The sequence below is a fragment of the Oncorhynchus nerka genome, linkage group LG22 (genome assembly GCF_034236695.1).
Source record: "Oncorhynchus nerka isolate Pitt River linkage group LG22, Oner_Uvic_2.0, whole genome shotgun sequence".
NCBI classification, from domain to species: domain Eukaryota; kingdom Metazoa; phylum Chordata; class Actinopteri; order Salmoniformes; family Salmonidae; genus Oncorhynchus; species Oncorhynchus nerka.
The window spans coordinates 74,230,304-74,257,366 of record NC_088417.1 but is presented as its reverse complement, the minus strand read 5'-3'; the positions used below and the strand labels follow the sequence as shown (position 1 = coordinate 74,257,366).

The 27,063-nt window shown below is 43.9% G+C and overlaps 2 protein-coding genes across 3 annotated transcripts; one reads left to right on the top strand and one right to left on the bottom strand.

Moving 5' to 3' along the window:
* The first annotated feature begins 1,568 nt into the window (after window positions 1–1,568).
* Window positions 1,569–5,601, top strand: LOC115104788 (potassium channel subfamily K member 13-like). The gene is made up of 2 exons (XM_029626128.2): window positions 1,569–1,908; window positions 2,491–5,601. The coding sequence occupies exons 1-2, from the start codon at window positions 1,569–1,571 to the stop codon at window positions 3,504–3,506; spliced, it is 1,356 nt and encodes a 451-aa protein (XP_029481988.1). The 3' UTR covers window positions 3,507–5,601.
* Window positions 5,602–10,775: 5,174 nt separating this feature from the next.
* LOC115105709 (protein phosphatase 1A-like) lies at window positions 10,776–20,766 on the bottom strand. 2 transcript variants are annotated; one of them, XM_029628016.2, is made up of 6 exons: window positions 19,867–20,765; window positions 18,886–19,457; window positions 12,417–12,534; window positions 12,142–12,256; window positions 11,949–12,012; window positions 10,776–11,833 (listed from the first exon to the last, which is right to left on the bottom strand). In XM_029628016.2, the coding sequence occupies exons 1-6, from the start codon at window positions 20,261–20,263 to the stop codon at window positions 11,804–11,806; spliced, it is 1,296 nt and encodes a 431-aa protein (XP_029483876.1). In that variant the 5' UTR covers window positions 20,264–20,765; the 3' UTR covers window positions 10,776–11,803. The 2 variants fall into 2 exon arrangements, 1 of the variants encoding a protein (XP_029483876.1); XR_003859906.2 differs by having other exon boundaries at window positions 11,814–11,833; window positions 12,126–12,256; window positions 19,867–20,766.
* Between the last annotated feature and the right edge of the window lie 6,297 nt (window positions 20,767–27,063).

Sequence of the window (27,063 nt, the reverse complement as noted above, 5' to 3'; positions counted from 1 at the left end):
GACTGTCTCTTCACATTTCCATCACAAGGTGTAAAGGCCGGTGTCTCTCATTCATGCACAGCCTCTTTCTTCTGCACCTGGATACTCAGTACTTCAGTGTCGTAGCATGAACCAATGCCCCTCTAGTACCCCTCAGCCCTCATCCAAGATTAAAGGCAGACGGACAAACACAAAAGAGCAGTCAGGAACAACCAATCCATCCCTCCCACACAAACTATAACAGAGAGGAGGCACACCTTGTACCTGAGACACTTGGTACTAAACCAAAGGAGAGAGGAGAACATATCTGGTTGTCTGAAAATTAGACTCAGTTAATCACTTGGTAAAGCCTGATAAGAGTATAATCAATGAGCTGTGAACCACCTCAGAAGACCTCTGAAGGTCTGACGTATTTGAATTCCACATTTGCAGTCAGATGTTGCATGGATAAATACCATGCACATAAGAAGTTGCTGTGTTTTAATCAGTTTACAGCTCAAATCCAGTGTTTTAATTCGTTTAGATACAGTATTTGCATATCAATAATATATTGAAGACCATCTGTTACTGTCTGCCCAGTGAGAGAGAATATTAGATTGAATGTTGATTACAGGTTGGAGGACATGAATAGAAAAGCTTCTAAAATCAAGAAATGATTACACCAATCAAGGTTTGCTTGCAAACATGGGTTCTATTTGCGCTCTCTCTCTCTCTCTATCTCTCTCGCTCGCTCCCGCTCTCTCTCGCTCTCATCTCACTACTCATTACACATACATGGTCACTGATCATCAGATCGTTGGAAAAGCACGCTCGGTGCAGGTACCTTAAACCGCAGATCAAGTCTCACCATGGCCATGTGCAAAAACTGTTTGAATAAAGTGTGAAATTATCGGATTAATCAAGATCTCAAAAATCAGGTATGTTTTGTCTCTCTTTATTATTCAGATAATATGTGATGTGAATTATCGAAAAGCTTTATGAGCAATTTGTGTAAAAAAATAAAAATATGAGAGGTGTAGGTTTTGATGATACTCTCTGATATTCAGGAAAAGTAAATAGCTCTAGTGATTCATGATAGTTTTACTTTACAAGACAGATGTCAGTAAATTAATATACACATTTTGAGAAAAGATCGAAAAAGGGATTTCTACTTGTTGATTGAAAACAATTCCAATACCAAGTTAATTACCCAGTAGTACCTGTATCTTGTTCACAGACCAGTTCAGGATTTCATAGTCATAAACTGTGACCATACAGTCAGGAGTCCTCTTCTATCAGTGGGCACATCATCAGATTCAGAACTCATAGAGGTGAATGACCACTCAGGACATTACAAACACATTGAGAGCGTTCTGGATGGATCAACCATCAACATCCCCTGGCATCGGGGGGCAGCTGTGTGTGTAGGTTCTCTGTGTGGGTACCCACTTTTTTGTTAGCATATTAGGGTATGTTAAGCTTGTATTTTTGTGTCTGTGCTGTAGTTTGGTGTGTGTGATGTATGTGTAGTGAGTGGTGTAAATAAGGCAGGCTCAGACAGGCAGTGTATGTTAGTGCGGTGTTGTATCTGTGCTGGGCTAGCTGCACTCATGGCTCGTAAACGGAGTGGAGGCTGCTGCCCCCGGCCGCCCCTCAATGAGGACAATGCCCGCTTCTGCCTGCTGGCAGGGCTTATCCTGCTCTACCTGCTGTGTGGGGCGGCTGTGTTCTCCGCCCTGGAGCGCCCCTCTGAGCTCCGTGCCCACCACCTCTGGGACCAGCAGCTGGCCAACTTCACCCTGAGTCACCAGGTAAGCCTGGGAGCCTTGCACGTGCTTCTGCGACAGTATGAAGAGGCCAATGGGGCTGGGATCAGAGTGGACGCTCTTAGGCCCCGCTGGGACTTCTCTGGAGCCTTCTACTTTGTCGGCACGGTTGTGTCCACCATCGGTGAGTTGGACAGCTGCTCTGTGTGAGGGTCAGATTCAGGGTATTTAAGATGCAAAGTTATTTTCTGTCATGTAGATGCAAACTGAACACAACTGTTTCAACAGATACACAGTATAATGTAGAATATTTATTTGAGTAGATGAAGGGGATGACAAGAGAGAGGAGAGGAAGCTGGGACAGGATTAGATTTATGATCGGCGAGACTCCGAGGCATTATTTGTCAAATTAGTTCAATTTCAATGTACATCTGGGCATGTGAGGTCAATTTACATTTCTGGGACTTTAGCGTTTTGTTATGCGATCACTACTCATCCCTTCTTTCTCTCAGCTTCTGTTTTCATGACTCATTCAGTCTCTCTTATTTTGAGTTTGTCAACATAAAGTGTCCAGTACTGTAAAATGATGATCCCTTACTCTAATATAAATTGCATTCATGGTATGAAATGAAAAGACCTATATCAATAGCCACTCCACATCTTTTATCATCTCGACATCTAGTGCTAAGTAAGAACAAATGTAAAGGCACTTATTTGACAAACAATTGGCACATTGACCCTTCTCTTTTGTACTCTTTCCCACCAGGCTTTGGTATGAACACCCCAGCTACCATCCCTGGTAAAATATTCCTGATCTTCTACGGCCTCATCGGCTGTGCCGCCACCATCCTCTTCTTCAACCTCTTCCTGGAGAGGATCATCACCATGCTAGCCTACATCATGCGCTGGTGCCACGAGCGGAGGATGAGGCGCTCAGGGGTGGGGCCTGTGTCTGGGGTCGGGGAGCCCCGCAGTGAGGAGGACAGTCTGGAGGGTTGGAAGCCCTCTGTCTACTACGTGATGCTGATCCTGGGAGTGGCGTCTGTGCTGATCGCCTGCAGTGCCTCCTCTCTGTACTGCTCCATGGAGGACTGGAGCTACATGGACTCCCTGTACTTCTGCTTTGTGGCCTTCAGCACTATCGGCTTCGGGGACCTGGTGAGTAGCCAGAGGGAGCGTTATGAGGCCCAGGATGCCTATCGCCTGGGCAACTGTCTCTTCATCCTCATGGGCGTGTGCTGCATCTATTCCCTGTTCAACGTTATCTCCATCATCATCAAACAGACTCTCAACTGGATCCTGACCCGGTTGGCTTGCCCAGGCCGGCGCTGTCCCTGCTCTTGCCCTAAGAGGGGCCTCTGCCGGCGGCTCTGCTGCCCCTGCCTCCCTAACAAACACGCCGGCTTGAGGCCTCCACCCGCACGGCTCCGCCAGCAGTGGCTCAAACGCAACGCTGTGCAGCCCACCCCATCCCACCCCCCTGTGAGGCGACACCGCTACACAGACGCCTCGGTGGAGACAGTGTGTAACAGCGAGACAGACGCTGGGATGGGGGTGGATGGGGTCGCTGGAGGCCGGCGTCTCTCTGGGGAGATGATCTCGGTGAATGACTTCACAGCGTCCAATAAGGTGTCTCTAGCGCTGCTGCAGAAGCAGCTGTGTGAGACAGCCCACCAGGGGCCCCGTCAGAGCCACGTTCCTCGTCACAACGGCTTCTCTGGAGGGGTGGGCGCATTTGCCATCATGAACAACCGCCTGCAGGAGACCAGTGTGGACAGGTAATCACACCTGGCCCCAGTCACACTAACTCACAGAAATAAAGCACTGTTTTCTGAGGGTTATTGTAATATTACCGAATGGTAGACTGGATGCTGGATCCTCTTCTGTTATTCCTAGAAAACTAGTGACGTTTCATCCTCAGAATTAGCATTGTTTGTAGATCAAAGTACAGTAGTGAAACAGAACAGTTGGATGCTACAGCTGGACATACATATTTGCCAAATGTAAATATATTCACATAAAACTCATTCATTTTCAATGTAACTCATGTTGAGGGTAGCTAGGTTCTTAGTTCTAGACATGATGATAGCCCAAAGCAGACCTCTATTCCGTCTGACAGCTTTTCAGAATGCCAGACATTCATGATGATCACTGACAATGGTCCCTCTAAACTGCGCACTGGTGCACAGACTGCTGCACAGATTGAACTTTTCTCAACTTTCTAGAGTTTTCCCCTTCTGTTAACACTATCAACGTTTCGCTCTGCTGTGGGAATTGTGCTCAAATCAACATAATATTAGCCACATTCAATGTAACATTTCGAAACAAAATGAACTATGCAAAGCTAACTGTGCAAGAGATGTTATTGTAGGCAGCACGCATTGGAGTAGGATTCTGTTGCATTGACATGCATGACAGAGGCCCTTACTCTCCGCAGGCCATTGTGCCATAACCAATCAGAGCTGCAGTAGACATATTGGCTCCATGAGGGTCGTGGGTAGATGCACTTGTTTTGAGATCAAAGCGAGAGCTGTGTAGCCACCTGCGCACATTTGTTCATATTCTTTGCTAGTTTGTGAGTTATTAACCGAGTTATAGTGAATTCCTAGTCAATAATTTGGGAGTGGTTGCTTCCAAAATGTGTGCATTTCTAGCCATCTTTGAAAATCAAGTCAGGTAAAGAGCTTTTTTTATGTCTTAAAGGGGCAGTGTTATATTTTGAGACGGTCTTGAATAAGCTAAATAGTCAATAGGAAGAGGGTAGCATAATTTGTCTGATTCTCTGTAATAATGGTATGGGAATAACAATGAATTTTATTTTGTAAAGTGGTTTCTTGCATCGAACAACACAACTGTTCAGTCTCCTTGTCTGAAGAACAAGTGGATAAACAGGTTAATGTCAAGCCCTGCATGTTTTTTTCAAAAATATTATGGAATGTAGGCCTACATTGAACAACCATGTTATGGGATGCATATTTCTCCATTGTTTTCGATGGTAGGCCACTCTGGTAGGCCTACATTATGAACAAATAGCCACAGTAGCCTACTTGGCCACTGTTAAAACTGTAACTGAAAGAAGTAAATGCACGCCAGAAGTTGCACAGAATTCTCACAATGTTCAAGTTTGCGCTCAGCAGACCTGAAATTTGCTCAGTGATGAAAAAAATTGATGGAACATTGATCACTGATCTCCTATTAATACACTGCTTGAATGTTCCTGTTTGGTTCAGTGGTGAGATGCAATGGACAGATGCCTTTCATTTAAACAGCGTCTGTCTGGAGATGGGTTTGAAATGCTCAAGTGATTGGCTCAAATACAATGCTGAATGCAATCAGGCTTTGTGTGGAGTATGGAGACGTGGAGGGCCTCTTGAGAAGACCCACTGATTTATGAGAGCTTTGCAGATGTGTCCTGAGCTCCACCACAACACAATGGATTTGTATGGGGTGGTATCCGGGATCAGTGAACATAGATATGTATCCATATTATGTATATGCATCCTCGGTCACCTAATGTCTAGGCCTCTGGTAGAGAACCTGTTGAATATGTATCACAGTTGAATTGTGTTGCATTAATTAGATAGAAAGCCCTCAGACACACAGTATGAGAGCTGTAAAAGGGAAAACAAAACCTATTCATCTTCATCAAATATAATCTAGCCCTGGGAAAGGTATTTATGTCAATAAACGGGATGAAAGTGTGACATCCACAATAATCTGGAGTGAGTTACGTTTTGCCAATATTCTGTGCTCATTTTCACAGTGCCTAACTGGTTCGGGCCCCCTCATACCTATGCAAATATTTCCCTCAAGCATGACCTTGTTCATCCATAGTTATCTCTTTACCATTTTCCTGTACCATACCACATTATCATTACCAGTGGTGTAAAGTACTTCATTAAGTTGTCTTTGGGGGGGGGATCTGTACATTACTATTCATATTTTTTACAACTTTCACTTTTACTCCACTTTATTCCTAAAGAAAATATGTAGTTTTTACTCCCTGACACCAAAAAGTACTCATTACATTTTTTATGCTCAGGATGGACAGGATTATGGTGCAATACACGCACCTATCAATATAACGCATTGCCATCCCTACTGCCTCTGATATGTCGGACTCACTATACACAAATACTGCGTTTGTAAATTATGTTGGAGTGTGCCCGTGTCTCTCCGTATACAAGAAAAGAAAATCATGCCGTCTGGTTTGCTTAATACTTTTTACTTTTTACTTTGACAATTGAGTACTTTTTCTACCACTGTACTTAAGTACATTTAAAACCAGATACTATTAGACTTTTACTCAAGTAGCATTTACTGGGTGACTTTTACTTTTACTTTAGTCATTTTCTATTAAGGTATCTTTACTTTGACAATTTAGTACTTTTTCCACCACTGTTCATTACCAGTGGCAACCATTCATTCAGGGCAGGTAGGGCAGAGCCTGTTTGAGCCTGTTTGAGCCCCACTTATTTAGCTAAAAAATATATATTTATATATGTGTATATTTTTTTGGTTGGCTGTTTTGCATGTTATTTTGCCATTAATTCTTGTCACATATCAGTTTGCAAACAATGTAAAAATAAAGCCACATACAAACAAGGTTTCTTTCTTGCTTTCTTGAGGAAGGCAGCTCCAAAAAGAAGGTGTTTCAGCCAAGCTCAGTGCTTTCTGTGGTGGATGGGCAATCAGCGGAAAATACATAGTGTAGGCGATGGTAATCTTCTCTAGCTGCGCCATGATTGACTTAGTGTTCTGTCACTCATTGGGACACTACGTCATCGCAGGATCTACAGGGAGAGCTAGGCAGTTCAAGCCCCCTTGGGTGCTGCCATAGATTTAAATTAGAAGTGGCCATCGAAGAAAGCTCAAGGTCATTGGCCACAGTTAAATTCCGTCAAATCATGTTATATTTCCTGTAGCTTTGACTGGACTGATCATAACATCATACTTTCAAAATCTTAGCTATCAAGCTAGACAAGCAGTCATCATCATGAATCACGTCAACAATCTACTGGCAAATCCTTTTCAATCCTTGTCATATGAAGAGAAATTATAGATAAAACGTATCAGTGCTCATCGGCCATTGGACATAAACGTTACATAACAGATCATTGCCTCGTTTTGTATCACATTCCAATGATAAAACTGGGGGGAGGGGGGGGGGGACATGTCCCCCCGTCCCCAGTGAAAGTTGTGCCCCTGGCCTATAGCCTGTTTTAGAGAAATGTCATAATTAAATATTGTAAGAGTTTTTTTTGTCTGATTTTATGCCCCCTTTATTTATCCTACGGTTTTGACTTGGTGTAAAGGGAGAATACTGTAAGAACGTCCCTTGTTCTGAAATCTGTCACTGTACACTTCATACGTGCTGAACAAATAGTTATATTGACTACGTCCATCTTAGCTTGCTCATTAATGTTTTAATCGAAATTACGGATTGCCTCTGATACGCTCATCGTTCCCTTATGCCATAGTGTGTACATCTCAGTTGATATAGGCCTATTGCTTATATAGGTCTATCTCATTAGTAACTTATTCATCATTTTTCATTGTTTTGCTTTCTTTGTGTATTATAATTAGCTCATGTGCTTTTCTTGACGAGAAGGCGATACTATATAATGTTGTTGGGTCTGTAACCATGTTTGCCAGGGACTCTTTCCATTCAAATATTTGTTTTCAGCAAAAAGTTCAGTAATAGACCAATGTAATTCCAGTTGATATTTCGAGTGTTGTTTTGTTTGTGCAATGCGCTGTCTGTGCGCTGTGCTGTAAAGGGTCAATGTGCAGCAGGTGGGACGGAATCAGGCGCAGGACACAGAGGATGAGTAATAACGCACTTTTACTCAAGAAGACAGCAAAATAAATTCCACGCAGGGAAAACAATCCAGCTCACAAAATGGTAGCGACTGCTAAACACAGAACAAACACGCACAAAACCATGTGGGAAAAGAGGATTAAATAGGGAATAAATAATAATGGAATGGAAACCAGGTGTGTACAATAAAGATAAAACAAATGGACAATGAAACGTAGATCGGTGGAGGCTAGAAAACCGGTGATCTCGACCGCCGAACGGCGCCCGAACAAGGAGAGGCACCAACTTCGGAGGAAGTCGTGACAGCGTCAGTATGTTGTATATAAAAGTGGATTCTCGTGATTGTATTGTCCTTCCTTTTTAGACTACATAGGCCTAATAAAATACAGTCTCTCCCTCTCTCTCTCTCTCTCTCTCTTTCCTTCTGTGTGGTGACTTAAAGAAGAGCAAAGTTAAGGCCTCAACATCTCGCTGAATTTATCTGAACTAACATCTATCTGAATTTCTGTCATGTCCATTTTGAAAGTGCTGAACGAATAGGCCTACATCGTCGCAGCTCTTTTGCTTGCAATTGCTTGCAATTGCTTATACTTAGAGCTAAGTGTTAATGATATAATAATAAACTTTATGAATTTACTGAAAATAAATGTAATAATGTTTGTGTATGGTTCAAAAGTGAAAACTAATTTTGGCATTCCTTTTTATTTAAGGAGAATGCCCTTACAAATTAAAACTGCAGTAAAAGTGCAGCAACTGCAGTCGGCTGTGTAATTGTAGAAAAAAGACGGCTAAAGTAATTGTAGAATAACTGTAGTGTATTGCAGTTGAACTGCAGTTATACTGCACTCCAACTGCAGTTACACTGCAAAATTACTGCAATAAAACTTATTTTGGATGCAGTGTTTGCAGCATACTGCACTCTAACTGAAGTTGTACTGCCATTATACTGCACTATTACTGCAATCTTTTTCATAAGGGTTATCGACTTACACAAATCTACAAGGAGTGAGTAGTAACCACATTTGTTTAAGCAAGTCAGCCATATCAGCTATGTTTTTTTTAAAGCAGTAAATGAGGCTGAATGAACTGTTTCTCTGACAGACAAGTCTCCGATAATAGCCAGGTGTAGCGGTGGTAAGGATTCACTCCATGGTGCTGAAAGAAAAGCTATGCTGTTGGGACAGATTACCAGTGGGGCAAAAAAGTATTTAGTCAGCCAACAATTGTGCAAGTTCTACCACTTAAAAAGATGAGAGAGGCCTGTAATTTTCATCATCGGTACACTTCAACTATGACAGACAAAATGAGAAAAAAAATCCAGAAAATCAAATTGTAGGATTTTTAATGAATTTATTTGCAAATTATGGTGGAATATAAGTATTTGGTCAAAAACAAAAGTTTATCTCAATACTTTGTTATATACCCTTTGTTGGCAATGACAGAGGTCAAACGTTTTCTGTAAGTCTTCACAAGGTTTTCACACACTGTTGCTGGTATTTTGGCCCATTCCTCCATGCAGATCTCCTCTAGAGCAGTGATGTTTTGGGGCTGTTGCTGGGCAACACAGACTTTCAACTCCCTCCAAAAGATTTTCTATGGGGTTGAGCTCTGGAGACTGGCTAGGCCACTCCAGGACCTTGAAATGTTTCTTACTAAGCCACTCCTTCGTTGCCCGGGTGGTGTGTTTGGGATCATTGTCATGCTGAAAGACCCAGCCACGTTTCATCTTCAATGCCCTTGCTGATGGAAAAATCAAATTTTTCACTCAAAATCTCACGATACATGGCCCCATTCATTCTTTCCTTTACACGGATCAGTCGTCCTGGTCCCTTTGCAGAAAAACAGCCCCAAAGCATGATGTTTCCACCCCCATGCTTCACAGTAGGTATGGTGTTCTTTGGATGCAACTCAGCATTCTTCGTCCTCCAAACACGACGAGTTGAGTTTTTACCAAAAAGTTATATTTTGGTTTCATCTGACCATATGACATTCTCCCAATCTTCTTCTGGATCATCCAAATGCTCTCTAGCAAACTTCAGACGGGCCTGGACATGTACTGGCTTAAGCAGGGGGACACGTCTGGCACTGCAGGATTTGAGTCCCTGGCGGCGTAGTGTGTTACTGATGGTAGGCTTTGTTACTTTGGTCCCATCTCTCTGCAGGTCATTCACTAGGTCGTCCCCCCCCCCCCGTGTGGTTCTGGGATTTTCGCTCACTGTTCTTGTGATCATTTTGACCCCACGGGGTGAGATCTTGCGTGGAGCCCCAGATCGAGGGAGATTATCAGTGGTCTTGTATATCTTCCATTTCCTAATAATTGCTCCCACAGTTGATTTCTTCAAACCCAGCTCCTTACCTATTACAGATTCAGTCTTCCCAACCATGGTGCAGGTCTACTATTTTGTTTCTGGTGTCCTTTGACAGCTCTTTGGTCTTGGCCATAGTGGACTTTGGAGTGTGACTGTTTGAGGTTGTGGACAGGTGTCTTTTATACTGATAACAAGTTCAAACAGGTGCCATTAATACAGGTAACGAGTCGAGGACAGAGGAGCCTCTTAAAGAAGTTACAGGTCTGTGAGAGCCAGAAATCTTGCTTGTTTGTAGGTGACCAAATACTTACTTTCCACCATAATTTGCAAATAAATGTATTAAAAATCCTACAATGTGATTTTCTGGATTTTTTTTCTCATTTTGTCTGTCATAGTTGAAGTGTACCTATGATGAAAATTACAGGCCTCTCTCATCTTTTTAAGTGGGAGAACTTGCACAATTGGTGGCTGACTAAATACTTTTTTGCCCCACTGTATGTAGGCCCTAAAAGTTTGTGGGCACAGTTTTTCTCCATTATAGTGCTATAATTTATTATTTAGTGTTGTGTAGTGGCTTTGCTAGCAGGCAACTAAAAATGTTGAGTTTGGCTCACCAAGATTTACATGCTAAAATCGCCACTGTTCATTACACATTTTTTCAAAGAGAAATGTGCTGAACACTTTTATTTTATCTAGAGAAACAAATCCTCCTAGTGGACATGAATGAAATGGAGTCTCTTCGTTGTCTGTGATTTACCGTACGTCAGTAATAATTTATTACACGAAAACATTTAATGGTCTTGCATATCAGTTAATCACATTAACTATAACATATTTTTCATAATAAATAAGTAGCTTGAGTATCCGCATGATGGAGATGTAACTGGATGTTGTGGTGCTCTCTGGTAAATCCTAAACAAGTTCTTAGTCACATAATCTTTATTCTGTCTGAAAACATGAGGAACATGTCATGTCTAAACAGTATGTAACTAAAGCACATACTCATTTAAATCACATTTGATAATATATTAACACATTCATGGATCTACTGACCATTCTTGGGTTTGTCTTGGTCATATGTCATATCACTGTAACATGCTAAAACTAATGACATCAAGGTAAGTAATGCAGCACAGTACAGGTCATGCAAATCATACCAAACACAGGACTGAGAGAGAGAGGTTTGATGACTCTTAAAACTAAACATCAACCTGAAATCCGTAAATAAATGTTTTTAGAATTTTACATTGTTATAGATATTATTGGATGAATATACAGTGGGGAGAACACGTATTTGATACACTGCCGATTTTGCAGGTTTTCCAACTTACAAAGCATGTAGAGGTCTGTAATTTTTATCATAGGTACACTTCAACTGTGAGAGACGGAATCCCTGCTGCAGTGTGTGCAAACCTGGTCAAGAACTACAGGAAACGTATGATCTCTGTAATTGCAAACAAAGGTTTCTGTGCCTGATGTATCAAATACTTATGTCATGCAATAAAATGCTAATTAATTACTTAAAAATCATTTTCTGGATTTTTGTTTTAGATTCCGTCTCTCACAGTTGAAGTGTACCTATGATAAAAATTACAGACCTCTACATGCTTTGTAAGTGGGAAAAACTGCAAAATCGGCAGTGTATCAAATATTTGTTCTCCCCACTGTATATCAGATGGTTTGTCAACTACTGAATCATATTGCTGAGCCAGAATCTCTGTGTTTCAAAGCGCCAGGTCCTATAAAATAAAATGTTCCCCATATTGTATAAATATAAAATCTATAGTTTCAGCTTTCACAAATTGCATTGTACTTGTTACATCAGGATTTTACTTGGTGTGAGGGATGAGAGACGAAATTCCTTTTGTGATTGGTTGAATTGCCACATAATGAAAACAGTTTTTTTTGGCATTGATTGTCTTCCAGAGACGTTTCCCAAGCGACAGAACCTAGACGAGCTTCTCAGAACCACCAAGCCCCTGGAGAAAAATGTAGACTGCTGTGAGGTGATTGTGCATACATTCTGACAAAGTCTGAGATTATATAGTTTTGGTATAGTAACTGAGACAGTTTGATATAAATACAAACCCTTACATTAGGTGTAGTAGGATTGTGTGCCTCTTTCTTTTCGTAATAGGCAGAGATGATACAGTTCCTTCTGCAACACACAGGAAACAGGTTTGAGGACAAGCAGTTTCTCTACTCAGATGATCCTTACTGCACTTTGTTATTTAGTACCTCTTGTACTGTAATGAACTTTTAGCACCATACATTCAGATGAATTTACTTGCTCTGCAGACCGCCTCCAGGTGGTAAGCCTGGGACATCAGTGTTTGCCAGAACAGCGAGGACAGAGAACAGGTTAGGCTCCTTCCCCTGAGTACTCAGTTCCTCATAAATCTCTATCAAAGGAAGAGGGCAGTAGTTACAAACAAAACAATGATTAAAATGCCCTCTCTCAGGGGCAATTAACTATAGCAGTGTAAATCCTGTTGTAAACTCATGGATAAACTGAAGTGGGGGAATATAAGTATGCACACAACGACCGCCACATCACTGCACCTGCCACTTTGGACTCCAGCAGGTCTTCCAGCTCTGCCTCCTGGTGTATTGCTTCTGCTGAGAGCTGGGGGGCGCCAGGGAAGCAGACCAAGATGATACTGATATTGTCCAGACTGCCCTGCAGAGGAGAACAAGCCAACCAAGATTAGTAGCTACAGTTACAGTACACAGAGATGACCTCATGTTAGGGTACAGTACAGACCTGACATGAGTACGTCTTACATTTGTAGACAGGGTTGACTGTTATTAGTGAATCTTAGTGATGTATGCTGACCTCTGAACAGAGTGTGCGATAGGATAATCTTTCCAACCATTATGATAATGGTGAAAATCACCTGCGCTGTAGATGTTGTTGTTGGTCAAGTGCCAAATCAGGTGAGTGCCAAACAAGGCTTACTAGAAAGCTACTAGCAGGATTACAACAGACGCCTGCTCTGAGGGCAGGTGCTAAGTAGTGACCTTTGACCTCCAATTACGACCACTTCTCTTCTGTATTCATCTGATCCTTACGAAATAAAGCCCCTTTTGTCGAAGAGGTCACCCATTCTCAACTGATAGTAGGTGTGTTAGAATAGATTGTTAGCCACAGGTAGCTGTTTTCAGTGACTGATGTTAGCCGTTGGTGACTGTGTTGGCTTTAGATTATGTGTGTCTGTCTGTAAGATGTGAGCAAGCAGCATTGGCTTCCCTGATGTGACCTGAGTGGGCCAATATAAGTCTAATGTACCAATGCTGTAGGCAACCTTAGCCTTTGTTTAACACTGGCCGTCCACAGAGCAAAGCTAAAGCACTGTGTCTCCTTTCAGGAACATGAATAGCCTACTTCCTCCTTCATGCAGAACTGAACTGATTCACGAAATGATTACTAAGGTGAAGTGTGGTGAAGTGTGTGAGAGGGTTAGAAACTGTGACATTGTCAGGTTGTTGGGTAGCACCTCTAAACTAGAACACTGTTATACAACCACAAGCCAGCCCAGCTCAGCTCACTTAGCTTGTGTACACACAGAGTATGTGTTTAATGGGTGTGTGCTGGTGTGTATGTGTTTGTAAAGGTCTTGTGGCACCACACATTCAATTCCAAGTAGTCTGTCTAAACCTGCTGGTATATCCTCAATAATCTTATTTCTTATCGCCATTTTTGACGCCATTTCCGGTCACAACTTGCAGACTCGTTTAAGTGTTGCTGTGCGTTTTGTTGCCAACCTTACTTTGCTACCTGACAACTTTACCGTTTTTACTTTTTAATAACCGTTTATATTTTTGTTTTTTCCCTCAATTCGTCAGGACCTCCAACAGCCGAAGCTAAGTAGTAACATTAACATGATGCTTTATCTGGACATGGTTCATCAGGACCTCCAACAGCCGAAGCTAAGTAGTAACATTAACATGATGCTTTATCTGGACGTGGTTCATCAGGACCTCCAACAGCCGAAGCTAAGTAGTAACATTAACATGATGCTTTATCTGGACGTGGTTTGTCAGGACCTCCAACAGCCGAAGCTAAGTAGTAACATTAACATGATGCTTTATCTGGACGTGGTTCGTCAGGACCTCCAACAGCCGAAGCTAAGTAGTAACATTAACATGATGCTTTATCTGGACGTGGTTCGTCAGGACCTCCAACAGCCGAAGCTAAGTAGTAACATTAACATGATGCTTTATCTGACAGAAACTTTCAACCGGTTTTCCCATTAAGCAACGAGTCGGAGCCAGATGCCGAGCCTTCTCTGGTCTCTACTCCTCCCGTTAAGGGGTCTGAGACGCCAAAGCTTCCCACCATTAGCTCTGACAAATTGAAAACTCTAGTCATTGGCGACTCCATTACCCGCAGTATTAGACTTAAAACGAATCATCCAGCGATCATACAGTTTACCAGGGGCAGGGCTACTGACGTTAAGGCTAATCTGAAGATGGTGCTGGCTAAAGCTAAAACTGGCGAGTGTAGAGAGTATAGAGATATTGTTATCCACGTCGGCACCAACTATGTTAGGATGAAACAGTCAGAGATCACCAAGCGCAACATAGCTTCAGCGTGTAAATCAGCTAGAAAGATGTGTCGGCATCGAGTAATTGTCTCTGGCCCCCTCCCAGTTAGGGGGAGTGATGAGCTCTACAGCAGAGTCTCACAACTCAATCGCTGGTTGAAAACTGTTTTCTGCCCCTCCCAAAAGATAGAATTTGTAGATAATTGGCCCTCTTTCTGGGACTCACCCACAAACAGGACCAAGCCTGACCTGCTGAGGAGTGACGGACTCCATCCTAGCTGGAGGGGTGCTCTCATCTTATCTACCAACATAGACAGGGCTCTAACTCCTCTAGCTCCACAATGAAATAGGGTGCAGGTCAGGCAGCAGGCTGTTAGCCAGCCTGCCAGCATAGTGGAGTCTGCCACTAGCACAGTCAGTGTAGTCAGCTCAGCTATCCCCATTGAGACCGTGTCTGTGCCTCGACCTAGGTTGGGCAAAACTAAACATGGCGGTGTTCGCCTTAGCAATCTCACTAGGATAAAGACCTCCTCCATTCCTGTCATTATTGAAAGAGATCATGATACCTCACATATCTCACAAAATAGGGCTACTTAATGTTAGATCCCTTACTTCAAAGGCAATTATAGTCAATGAATTAATCACTGATCATAATCTTGATGTGATTGGCCTGACTGAAACATGGCTTAAGCCTGATGAATTTACTGTGTTAAATGAGGCCTCACTTCCTGGCTACACTAGTGACCATATCCCCCGTGCATCCCGCAAAGGCGGAGGTGTTGCTAACATTTACGATAGCAAATTTCAATTTACAAAAAAAAACAAAAACATTTTCGTCTTTTGAACTTCTAGTCATGAATTCTATGCAGCCTACTCAATCACTTGTTATAGCTACTGTTTACAGGCCTCCTGGGCCATATACAGCGTTCCTCATTGAGTTCCCTGAATTCCTATCGGACCTTGTAGTCATAGCAGATAATATTCTAATCTTTGGTGACTTTAATATTCACATGGAAAAGTCCACAGAACCACTCCAAATGGCTTTCGGAGCCATCATCGACTCAGTGGGTTTTGTCCAACATATCTCTGGACCTACTCACTGTCACAGTCATTTTCTGGACCTAGTTTTGTCCCATGGAATAAATGTTGTGGATCTTAATGTTTTTCCTCATAATCCTGGACTATCGGACCATTACGTTTGCAATTGCAACAAATAATCTGCTCAGACCCCAACCAAGGAGCATCAAAAGTCTTGCTATAAATTCACAGACAACACAAAGATTCCTTGATGTCCTTCCAGAAAATTGGAACGGAAATGGCGCCACACGAAACTGGAAGTCTTCCGACTAGCTTGGAAAGACAGTACCGTGCAGTATCGAAGAGCCCTTACTGCTGCTCGATCATCCTAATTTTCCTACTTAATTGAGGAAAATAAGAACAATCTGAAATTCCTTTTTGATACTGTTGCAAAGCTAACTAAAAAGCAGCATTCCCCAAGAGAGGATGGCTTTCACTTCAGCAGTAATTAATTCATAAACTTCTTTGAGGAAAAGATCATGATTATTAGAAAGCAAATTACGGACTCCTCTTTAAATCTGCGTATTCCTTCAAAGCTCAGTTGTCCTGAGTCTGCACAACTCTGCCAGGACCTAGGATCAAGAGAGACACTCAAGTGTTTTAGTACTATATCTCTTGACACAATGATGAAAATAATCATGGCCTCTAAACCTTCAAGCTGCATACTGGACCCTATTCCAACTAAACTACTGAAAGAGCTGCTTCCTGTGCTTGGCCCTCCTATGTTGAACATAATAAACGGCTCTCTATCCACCGGATGTGTACCAAACTCAATAAAAGTGGCAGTAATAAAGCCTCTCTTGAAAAAGCCTAACCTTGACCCAGAAAATATAAAAAACTATCAGCCTATATCGAATCTTCCATTCCTCTCAAAGATTTTAGAAAAGGCTGTTGCGCAGCAACTCACTGCCTTCCTGAAGACAAACAATGTATACGAAATGCTTCAATCTGGTTTTAGACCCCATCATAGCACTGAGACTGCACTTGTGAAGGTGGTAAATGACCTTTTAATGGCATCAGACCGAGGCTCTGCATCTGTCCTCGTGCTCCTAGACCTTAGTGCTGCTTTTGATACCATCGATCACCACATTCATTTGGAGAGATTGGTCTACACGGACAAGTTCTGGCCTGGTTTAGATCTTATCTGTCGGAAAGATATCAGTTTGTCTCTGTGAATGGTTTGTCCTCTGACAAATCAACTGTAAATTTCGGTGTTCCTCAAGGTTCCGTTTTAGGACCACTATTGTTTTCACTATATAGTTTACCTCTTGGGGATGTCATTCGAAAACATAATGTTAACTTTCACTGCTATGCAGATGACACACAGCTGTACATTTCAATGAAACATGGTGAAGCCCCAAAATTGCCCTCGCTAGAAGCATGTGTTTCAGACATAAGGAAGTGGATGGCTGCAAACGTTCTACTTTTAAACTCGGACAAAACAGAGATGCTTGTTCTAGGTCCCAAGAAACAAAGAGATCTTCTGTTGAATCTGACAATCAATCTTAATGGTTGTACAGTCGTCTCAAATAAAACTGTGAAGGACCTCGGCGTTACTCTGGACCCTGATCTCTCTTTTGAAGAACATATCAAGACTGTTTCAAGGACAGCTTTTTTCCATATACGTAACATTGCAAAAATCAGAAACTTTCTGTCCAAAAATGATGCAGAAAAATTAATCCATGCTGTTGTCACTTCTAGGTTAGACTACTGCAATGCTCTACTTTTCGGCTACCCGGATAAAGCACTAAATAAACTTCAGTTAGTGCTAAATACGGCTGCTAGAATCCTGACTAGAACCCCAAAATTTGATCATATTACTCCAGTGCTAGCCTCCCTACACTGGCTTCCTGTCAAGGCAAGGGCTGATTTCAAGGTTTTACTGCTAACCTACAAAGCATTACATGGGCTTGCCCCTACCTATCTCTCTAATTTGGTCCTGCCGTACATACCTACACGTACGCTACGGTCACAAGACACAGGCCTCCTAATTGTCCCTAGAATTTCTAAGCAAACAGCTGGAGGCAGGGCTTTCTCCTATAGAGCTCCATTTTTATGGAATGGTCTGCCTACCCATGTGAGAGATGCTAACTCGGTCTCAACCTTTAAGTCTTTACTGAAGACTCATCTCTTCAGTGGGTCATATGATTGAGTGTAGTCTGGCCCAGGAGTGTGAAGGTGAATGGAAAGGCTCTGGAGCAACGAACCACCCTTGCTGTCTCTGCCTGGCCGGTTCCCCTCTTTCCACTGGGATTCTCTGCCTCTAACCCTATTACAGGGGCTGAGTCACTGGCTTACTAGGGCTCTTTCATACCGTCCCTAGGAGGGGTGCGTCACTTGAGTGGGTTGAGTCACTGATGTGATCTTCCTGTCTGGGTTGGCGCCCCCCTCCTTGGGTTGTGCCGTGGCGGAAATCTTTGTGGGCTATACTCGGCCTTGTCTCAGGATGGTAAGTTGGTGGTTGAAGATATCCCTCTAGTGGTGTGGGGGCTGTGCTTTGGCAAAGTGGGTGGCCCTGTCCGGGGGTGTCATCGGTGTCATCGGATGGGGCCACAGTGTCTCCTGACCCCTCCTGTCTCAGCCTCCAGTATTTATGCTGCAGTAGTTTATGTGTCGGGGGGCTAGGGTCAGTTTGTTATATCTGGAGTACTTCTCCTGTCCTATCCGGTGTCCTGTGTGAATTTAAGTATGCTCTCTCTAATTCTCTCTTTCTTTCTTTCGCTCTCTCTGAGGACCTGAGCCCTAGGACCATGCCCCAGGACTACCTGACATGATGACTCCTTGCTGTCCCCAGTCCACCTGGCCATGCTGCTGCTGCAGTTTCTACTGTTCTGCCTGTGATTATTATTATTTGACCATGCTGGTCATTTATGAACATTTGAACATCTTGGCCATGTTCTGTTATAATCTCCACCCGGCACAGCCAGAAGAGGACAGGCCACCCCACATAGCCTGGTTCCTCTCTAGGTTTCTTCCTAGGTTTTGGCCTTTCTAGGGAGTTTTTCCTAGCCACCGTGCTTCTACACCTGCATTGCCTGCTGTTTGGGGTTTTAGGCTGGGTTTCTGTACAGCACTTTGAAATATCAGCTGATGTACGAAGGGCTATATAAATACATTTGATTTGATTTTATGATTATTTTACAGGATTGAGATTATGAAATAGAAAATAAAGCCTCTGCTCAAATAATGTAATCACAGATTGTTTAACTAACAACATGTCCGTGTGGCTCATGTTTAACCAGATCATAGAATGTTGCCCTGTCTACATTAAGGAAAGTGCATCCACATTTTGACAGTGAATTGATACACTTATGCTCCAACATGTACATGTAGGCATTATTTATAAAGGTCAGTGATGTGGTCCACATGCACTGATCTACAGGTGATCTATGACAATGAGTACTGACCTTGTAGAGGCAGAGGTCAATGACCTGGGAACAGACATCTCTGAGGTCAGTGCAGACGCGCAGCCGACTCTGGATGAAGGCACATAGCTCCTCGTTGGAGACCGTGTCCCACACCCCATCACAGGCCAGCACCAGAAACTCATCCCCGGGCGACCGCTCCACCACACACACCTCTGGCTCCGGAGACACCATCTGTTGGGTGGGCAGCCGGTTCACTGTCCCCTTGTAGCTGAAGTCTCCCAGGGCTCGGGACACGGCCAAGGAGCCGTTGATGCGCTGCAGGGACACGGAGCCGCCGGCGCTCTCGATGCGCGCCCTCTCCAGAGGGCTGTAGGGCTTGTGGTCCTCAGTGGAGAAGCACACCTGCCCTGCCTGGCACAGCATGGCACGCGAGTCTCCACAGTTGGCGAAGTAGATGTATCGTGGTGAGATGAGTGTGGAGGTCACGGTGGTGCCACCCCGCTCCCAGCCCTCACGGCGGGCTGCAGTCAGCAGGTGTTTGTCTGTGTGTAGGAAGCCATCTGTGAAGCTCCCTCTCACCCGATCAGGGTGATCCTCTGGCCCGATCCCTCCTACAAGACACAGACAGTACAGTAAGTACACCCATGCAGTAAGCATAAATAGGCAGTAAGTACACACAGGAAGTTAGTTCACAGTGCACACAGGCAGTATAATTTATATAACCACATCAACACTGGCAAGATAAAATGGCAGTCGCCAGTAATATTATTCTAAAATGTAGTGATCTTTTATAGTTATTACCAGGTATAAACCTCTCTCTAACACACTATTTAATGCATATTTGAGGAGTCACATGCTTTACTCCTAAGAGTATAATGCTGCATATAAATATCTGCTCTCGAATGAGCCATCATTGTTTCAAGATCTGTTCATGCATCTATTTTGAAGCAAGCATCTTTTTAAACTAAGAGATAAAACTGTCTGGTAAGTAACATGATAAGTCTGTCAAAAAATGTTCACCTGTAGCTAGGACCTGATCCAGCAGGTGTTGTGAAACGTACTGTGCCACTTTGTTTCCCGCGTGCCCGTCAAACACAGCAAAGAAGCTCCAGTCTGCCAGCCCTGCGCCCAGCTGAGGCACACAGTTGTGGTAGTCCTCCATGTTTGCCCTCCAGCCCTGCATGCTGCACAGAGCGTAGGTCAGGCCCCAGCAGGAGCAACCCTCCTCCGTCAACTTGTCCAGGATGGGACGGTCCAGGTAGGGGCTGGGGATCACCTCCTCTCTTTCCCCGTCTGTGTGCTCTGCCCCTCCATGCCCCCCTTCTTTGAAGAAGGAGCTGACCCTCTTCTCTGTCTCCTTCACCAGCTGCCGGACAAATGCAGGCATCTCCATGCTCCCCTTCCGTGCAGTCCTCATGGCTACAGCAGCTGACAGTGTGGACTGGGCGTCTTCTCTCCCTCCTGTGGGCCGTTGGCTAGGCCTGTGCCCTGCTGTGTGCTGCCTGTATAGGCCCGTTGCTCCAGGCCTTTCAGAGTATGGGTGCCCAGGTTGATGCTGTTGGTCTGGCTGACGTATTTTCTCTGTGTTGATGCTTCTAGCTGCTCACCCCCCTCTCTCTCTTCTCTCTTCCTGTTTTCTCTGGAAATCTCACTGATCTGCACTCTCTCCCATTTTTATACCTTCTCTGTCTTTGTTAGCGCTGCCTCTACTCTGTAGTCTTTTGATTTTACCTTCTCTATCTTTTTTTCATAGCTCTTCCCTTTCTCCATATTTTCGATAGCCTTGTTATTTTCACTGCCTCCTCTGTGATTGCTTGGCTATTTATGTTCACCAATCCCAGAGCAGCATAGCTCATCCATGTCATGCATGCACTGTCACTCTCCCTCTCTCCCTGCCTGTCTTCCTATCTGTGCCTCTGTTTTTCATTCCTCCCCTTCCAGCTCTCTGCTAATCTCAACCTTTAATGAGTCTGGATTATCAAGCTTCTACGCCTGCAGATTAAAGGAGTGTCAGCCTTTTATAATAGCAGCACAGACAGCATGTGAGAGGGTGGAACTGGGAGAGAGAGAGGGACTGGAAGTAAGGAAGTGAAGGAGGCAGGGAAAGAGAGAGACAGAAAGAGAGAGCGAAAGAAGGCCACTTTACATTATGCATTGATGCTCCCTTTGAAACCCATTATGAGCCATGGGACGGTTCATTTTTTGTGTTTTACTTTGCCTTAAACTGAATCTGTGAATGACGCACTTAGCTCTGGCCTTGGCCAGTATTCATTTAGAACTTGCCTGACACTATTCATACCCATTATTCATATGCAAATAAATACTGAACCCTGGTGTAGACTAGATTTGATTGATTCAAATCAAATCAAATGTTTTGTCACATGCGCCGAATACAACAGACGTAGACCTTACAGTGAAATACTAACTTACAAGCCCTTAACCAACAATGCAGTTTTAAGAAAATACCTCAAATAAGTCAGCTATAAGAATAATAAATGATTAAAGAGCAGCAGTAAATAATATCAAATCAAATTTCAAATCAAATCAAATTTATTTATATAGCCCTTCGTACATCAGCTGATATCTCAAAGTGCTGTACAGAAACCCAGCCTAAAACCCCAAACAGCAAACAATGCAGGTGTAAAAGCACGGTGGCTAGGAAAAACTCCCTAGAAAGGCCAAAACCTAGGAAGAAACCTAGAGAGGAACCAGGCTATGTGGGGTGGCCAGTCCTCTTCTGGCTGTGCCGGGTAGAGATTATAACAGAACGTGGCCAAGATGTTCAAATGTTCATAAATGACCAGCATGGTTGAATAATAGTAAGGCAGAACAGTTGAAACTGGAGCAGCAGCATGGCCAGGTGGACTGGGGACAGCAAGGAGTCATCATGTCAGGTAGTCCTGGGACATGGTCCTAGGGCCCAGGCCAGTTGAAACTGGAGCAGCAGCATGGCCAGGTGGACTGGGGACAGCAAGGAGTCATCATGTCAGGTAGTCCTGGGGCATGGTCCTAGGGCTCAGGTCCTCCGAGAGAGAGAAAGAAAGAGAGAAGGAGAGAATTAGAGAACGCACACTTAGATTCACACAGGACACCGAATAGGACAGGAGAAGTACTCCAGATATAACAAACTGACCCTAGCCCCGACACATAAACTAATGCAGCATAAATACTGGAGGCTGAGACAGGAGGGGTCAGGAGACACTGTGGCCCCATCCGAGGACACCCCGGACAGGGCCAAACAGGAAGGATATAACCCCACCCACTTTGCCAAAGCACAGCCCCCACACCACTAGAGGGATATCTTCAACCACCAACTTACCATCCTGAGACAAGGCCGAGTATAGCCCACAAAGATCTCCGCCACGGCACAACCCAAGGGGGCGCCAACCCAGACAGGCCGACCACAACAGTGAATCAACCCACCCAGGTGACGCACCCCCAGGGACGGCATGAGAGAGCCCCAGTAAGCCAGTGACTCAGCCCCCGTAACAGGGTAGAGGCAGAGAATCCCAGTGGAAAGAGGGGAATCGGCCAGGCAGAGACAGCAAGGGCGGTTCGTTGCTCCAGAGCCTTTCCGTTCACCTTCCCACTCCTGGGCCAGACTACACTCAATCATATGACCCACTGAAGAGATGAGTCTTCAGTAAAGACTTAAAGGTTGAGACCGAGTTTGCGTCTCTGACATGGGTAGGCAGACCGTTCCATAAAAATGGAGCTCTATAGGAGAAAGCCCTGCCTTCAGCTGTTTGCTTAGAAATTCTAGGGACAATTAGGAGGCCTGCGTCTTGTGACCGTAGCGTACGTGTAGGTATGTACGGCAGGACCAAATCAGAGAGATAGGTAGGAGCAAGCCCATGTAATGCTTTGTAGGTTAGCAGTAAAACCTTGAAATCAGCCCTTGCTTTGACAGGAAGCCAGTGTAGAGAGGCTAGCACTGGAGTAATATGATCAAATTTTTTGGTTCTAGTCAGGATTCTAGCAGCCGTATTCAGCACTAACTGAAGTTTATTTAGTGCTTTATCCGGGTAGCCGGAAAATAGAGCATTGCAGTAGTCTAACCTAGAAGTGACAAAAGCATGGATTAATTTTTCTGCATCATTTTTGGACAGAAAGTTTCTGATTTTTGCAATGTTACGTATATGGAAAAAAGCTGTCCTTGAAACAGTCTTGATATGTTCTTCAAAAGAGAGATCAGGGTCCAGAGTAACGCCGAGGTCCTTCACAGTTTTATTTGAGACGACTGTACAACCATTAAGATTAATTGTCAGATTCAACAGAAGATCTCTTTGTTTCTTGGGACCTAGAACAAGCATCTCTGTTTTGTCCGAGTTTAATAGTAGAAAGTTTGCAGCCATCCACTTCCTTATGTCTGAAACACATGCTTCTAGCGAGGGCAATTTTGGGGCTTCACCATGTTTCATTGAAATGTACAGCTGTGTGTCATCCGCATAGCAGTGAAAGTTTACATTATGTTTTCGAATAACATCCCCAAGAGGTAAAATATATAGTGAAAACAATAGTGGTCCTAAAACAGAACCTTGAGGAACACCGAAATTTACAGTTGATTTGTCAGAGGACAAACCATTCACAGAGACAAACTGATATCTTTCCGACAGATAAGATCTAAAACAGGCCAGAACATGTCCGTGTAGACCAATTTGGGTTTCCAATCTCTCCAAAAGAATGTGGTGATCGATGGTATCAAAAGCAGCACTAAGGTCTAGGAGCACGAGGACAGATGCAGAGCCTCGGTCCGTTGCCATTAAAATGTCATTTACCACCTTCACAAGTGCCGTCTCAGTGCTATGATGGGGTCTAAAACCAGACTGAAGCATTTCGTATACATTGTTTGTCTTCAGGAAGGCAGTGAGTTGCTGCGCAACAGCCTTCTCTAAAATTTTTGAGAGGAATGGAAGATTCGATATAGGCCGATAGTTTTTTATATTTTCTGGGTCAAGGTTTGGCTTTTTCAAGAGAGGCTTTATTACTGCCACTTTTAGTGAGTTTGGTACACATCCAGTGGATAGAGAGCCGTTTATTATGTTCAACATAGGAGGGCCAAGCACAGGAAGCAGCTCTTTCAGTAGTTTAGTTGGAATAGGGTCCAGTATGCAGCTTGAAGGTTTAGAGGCCATGATTATTTTCATCATTGTGTCAAGAGATATAGTACTAAAAGACTTGAGCGTCTTTTAATAGCGGGGCTATATACAGGGAGTACCGGTACAGAGTCAATGTGCGGGGGCACCGGCATCGAGGTACATATATGTAGAGTTATTAAAGTGACAATGCACTTATAATAATAACAGAGAGGAGCAGCAGCGATCAAGAGGGGGGAGTCTAAGGAGGAGTCTTATGGCTTTGGGGTAGAAGCTGTTTAAAAGCCTCTTGGACCTAGACTTGGCGCTCCGGTACCGCTTGCCATGCGGTAGCAGAGAAAACAGCCTATGGTGGCTGGATTCTCTGGATTCTTTGACAGTTTTTAGGACCTTCCTCTGACACTGCCTGGTATAGAGGTCCTGGATGGCAGGAAGCTTGGCCCCGGTGACGTCCTGGCCCGTACGCACTACTCTCTTTAGTGCCCTGCGGTCGGAGGCTGAGCAGTGATGCAACCACAGCTGCTCTCGGTGGTGCAGCTGTAAAAGCTTTTGAGGGTCCGAGGACCCATGCCAAATCTTTTCAGTCTCCTGAGGGGGAATAGGTTTTTTCGTGCCCTCTTCACGACTGTCTTGGTGTGCTTGGACCATGTTAGTTTGTTGGTGATGTGGACGCCAAGGAACTTGAAGCTCTCAACCTGCTCTACTGCAGCCCCCCGTCGACTAGAATGGGGAGTGCTCGGTCCTCCTTTTCCTGTAGTCCACAATCATCTCCTTTGTCTTGATCACTGTTACGTTCCCCAGTTTCTGTGTTATAGCTTGTGTATTTGAGTGTGTGTTTCAGGAGACGGCTTCCTGAATTCTCCCCAAGCAGCTGATTGGTCGACTCCATGGCTAATTGGAGAGCTGACCCCGCCCCTTCGTCAAGACGCAGCTGTCGCCAATTACCCATTACTTCTGAAGCTATATAAAAGCCAGTGTTCTGTTCAGAAGAGAGATCATTGCAGAGAGATTGATTGTGATATAGATCATTGCTGAGAGGAGGTTGAGGGCTGAGGGGCATGTATAGCATGTTGGTCGTTGGTATGTACTATGTTAGTTGTTGTTGGTAGCAGTTTTGTTATGTTCTGTGTTTGTTGCTTTGTTAGAGCTTTAATGGCCTGAGTTAGTTTTTTCTCAGTTTTGTTGTGAAGTGGATTGTTTAATATTCTGTTTCATTTGTTCCCAGGGGGGAAAGGGGAAGGCACCTAGGGAGTGCTTAGGCAAGAGGCCCGCGGGCATACATATACCCGTAGTATATTCATTGTCTAGGCACACTAGGTAAGACCTGGGCGGACCACCCCCTGTATTTTGGTTAGTGCACCAGGTGGTGCTAAATTAGGTAAGTAGTGGTTAGGCAGGTAAGAGGAGAGGGGGCTTTGATATTTACTTTCTTTGCTTTGGTTCTGTCCAGCCCATCTTACCGTGTGAAGGAATAAATTCTTAGTAAGTGGTCAATTCTGCCTTGTCATCCTTACTCGCACCTACAGTCCATACCTCTTTCGCTTCACGGAGAGTTGAGTTGTAGCAGGGTAGTGCGTTCCCTCAGAGGCGTGCGTAACAATCATGTTGAGGGAGAGGTTGTTGTCCTTGCACCACGTGGTCAGGTCTCTGACCTCCCTATAGGCTGTCTCATCATTGTCGGTGATCAGGCCTACCAGTTGTGTCATCAGCAAACTTAATGATGGTGTTGGAGTCATGCCTGGCTGTGCAGTCATGAGTGAACAGGGAGTACAGGAGGGGACTGAGTATGCACCCACATGTTGAGGATCAGCGTGGCAGATGTGTTACCAACCCTTACCACCTGGGGGCGGCCCATCAGGAAGTCCAGGATCCAGTTGCACAGGGAGGTGTTTAGTCCCAGGGTCTTTAGCTTAGTGATTAGCTTTAAGGGCACTATGGTGTGGAACGCTGAGCTGTAGTCAATGAATAGCATTCCTTTTGTCCCGGTGGGAAAGGGAAGTGTGGAATGCAATGGAGATTGCATCATCTGTGGATCTGTTGGTGCAGTATGAAAATTGAAGTGGGTCTAGAGTTTCTGGGATAATGGTGTTAATGTGAGCCATGACCAGCATTTCATGGCTACAGATGTGAGTGCTACGGGTCAGTAGTCATTTAGGCAGGTTACCTTAGTGTTCTTGGGCACAGGGACTGTGGTGGTCTACTTGAAACATGTTGGCGTTACACTCGGACAGGGAGAGGTTGAAAATGTCAGTGAAGAAACTTTCCAGTTGGTCAGCGCATGTTCGGAGTACACGTCCTGGTAATCCATCTGGCCCTGCAGCCTTGTGAATGATATTCTGTTTAAATGTCTTACTCACATCGGCTCCGGAGAGCGTGAGCACACAGTCGTCCGGAACAGCTCATGCTCTCATGCATGTTTCAGTGTTATTTGCCTCGAAGTGAGCATAGATGTTATTTAGCTCATCTCGTGTCACTGGGCAGCTCTAGCAGTCATTTTAAGCAATAATTAATGGGAGGACTTTTAAGCTGGTGATATTAACCCTTCTCTTTCACAAATTATCACAACAAAACATTTTTATTTGTGAGATTCACAGTGCCTTGCAAAAGTATTCAGACTCCTTGGATTTCTTCACATTTTATTGTGCTACAGTCTACACAAAATACTCTAATGCCAAAGGGGAAGGAAAATTATATATTTTTAAAGAGATGTATACATATTTAGCTCCCTGAGTTAAACACTTTTGGCATCGATTACAAATGTGATTCTTCTTGGGTAAGTCGGTAAGAGCGTTGCACACCTGCGCAATATTTGCCCATTCTTTTAAAAATTCTTTCAGCTCTGTCAAGCTGTTGGGGATCATGGCTACACAGCAATTTTCAAGTCTTGCCATAGATTTTCTAGCATATTTAGGTCAAATCTGTAATCCACCACAGAACAAAAACATTTGTTCATAACTCCCCTATTATGTCATCCTGTCTGAGCTGACAAGGTAAAGATAAAACCTAATGCATTGGGACCAGCTCCTTCACAACATGGCTCAATTATTATACTAATGGCGACTCAAGAACATTCACTGTCTTCTTGGTAAGCAACTCCAGTTTAAATTTGGCATAGTGTTGT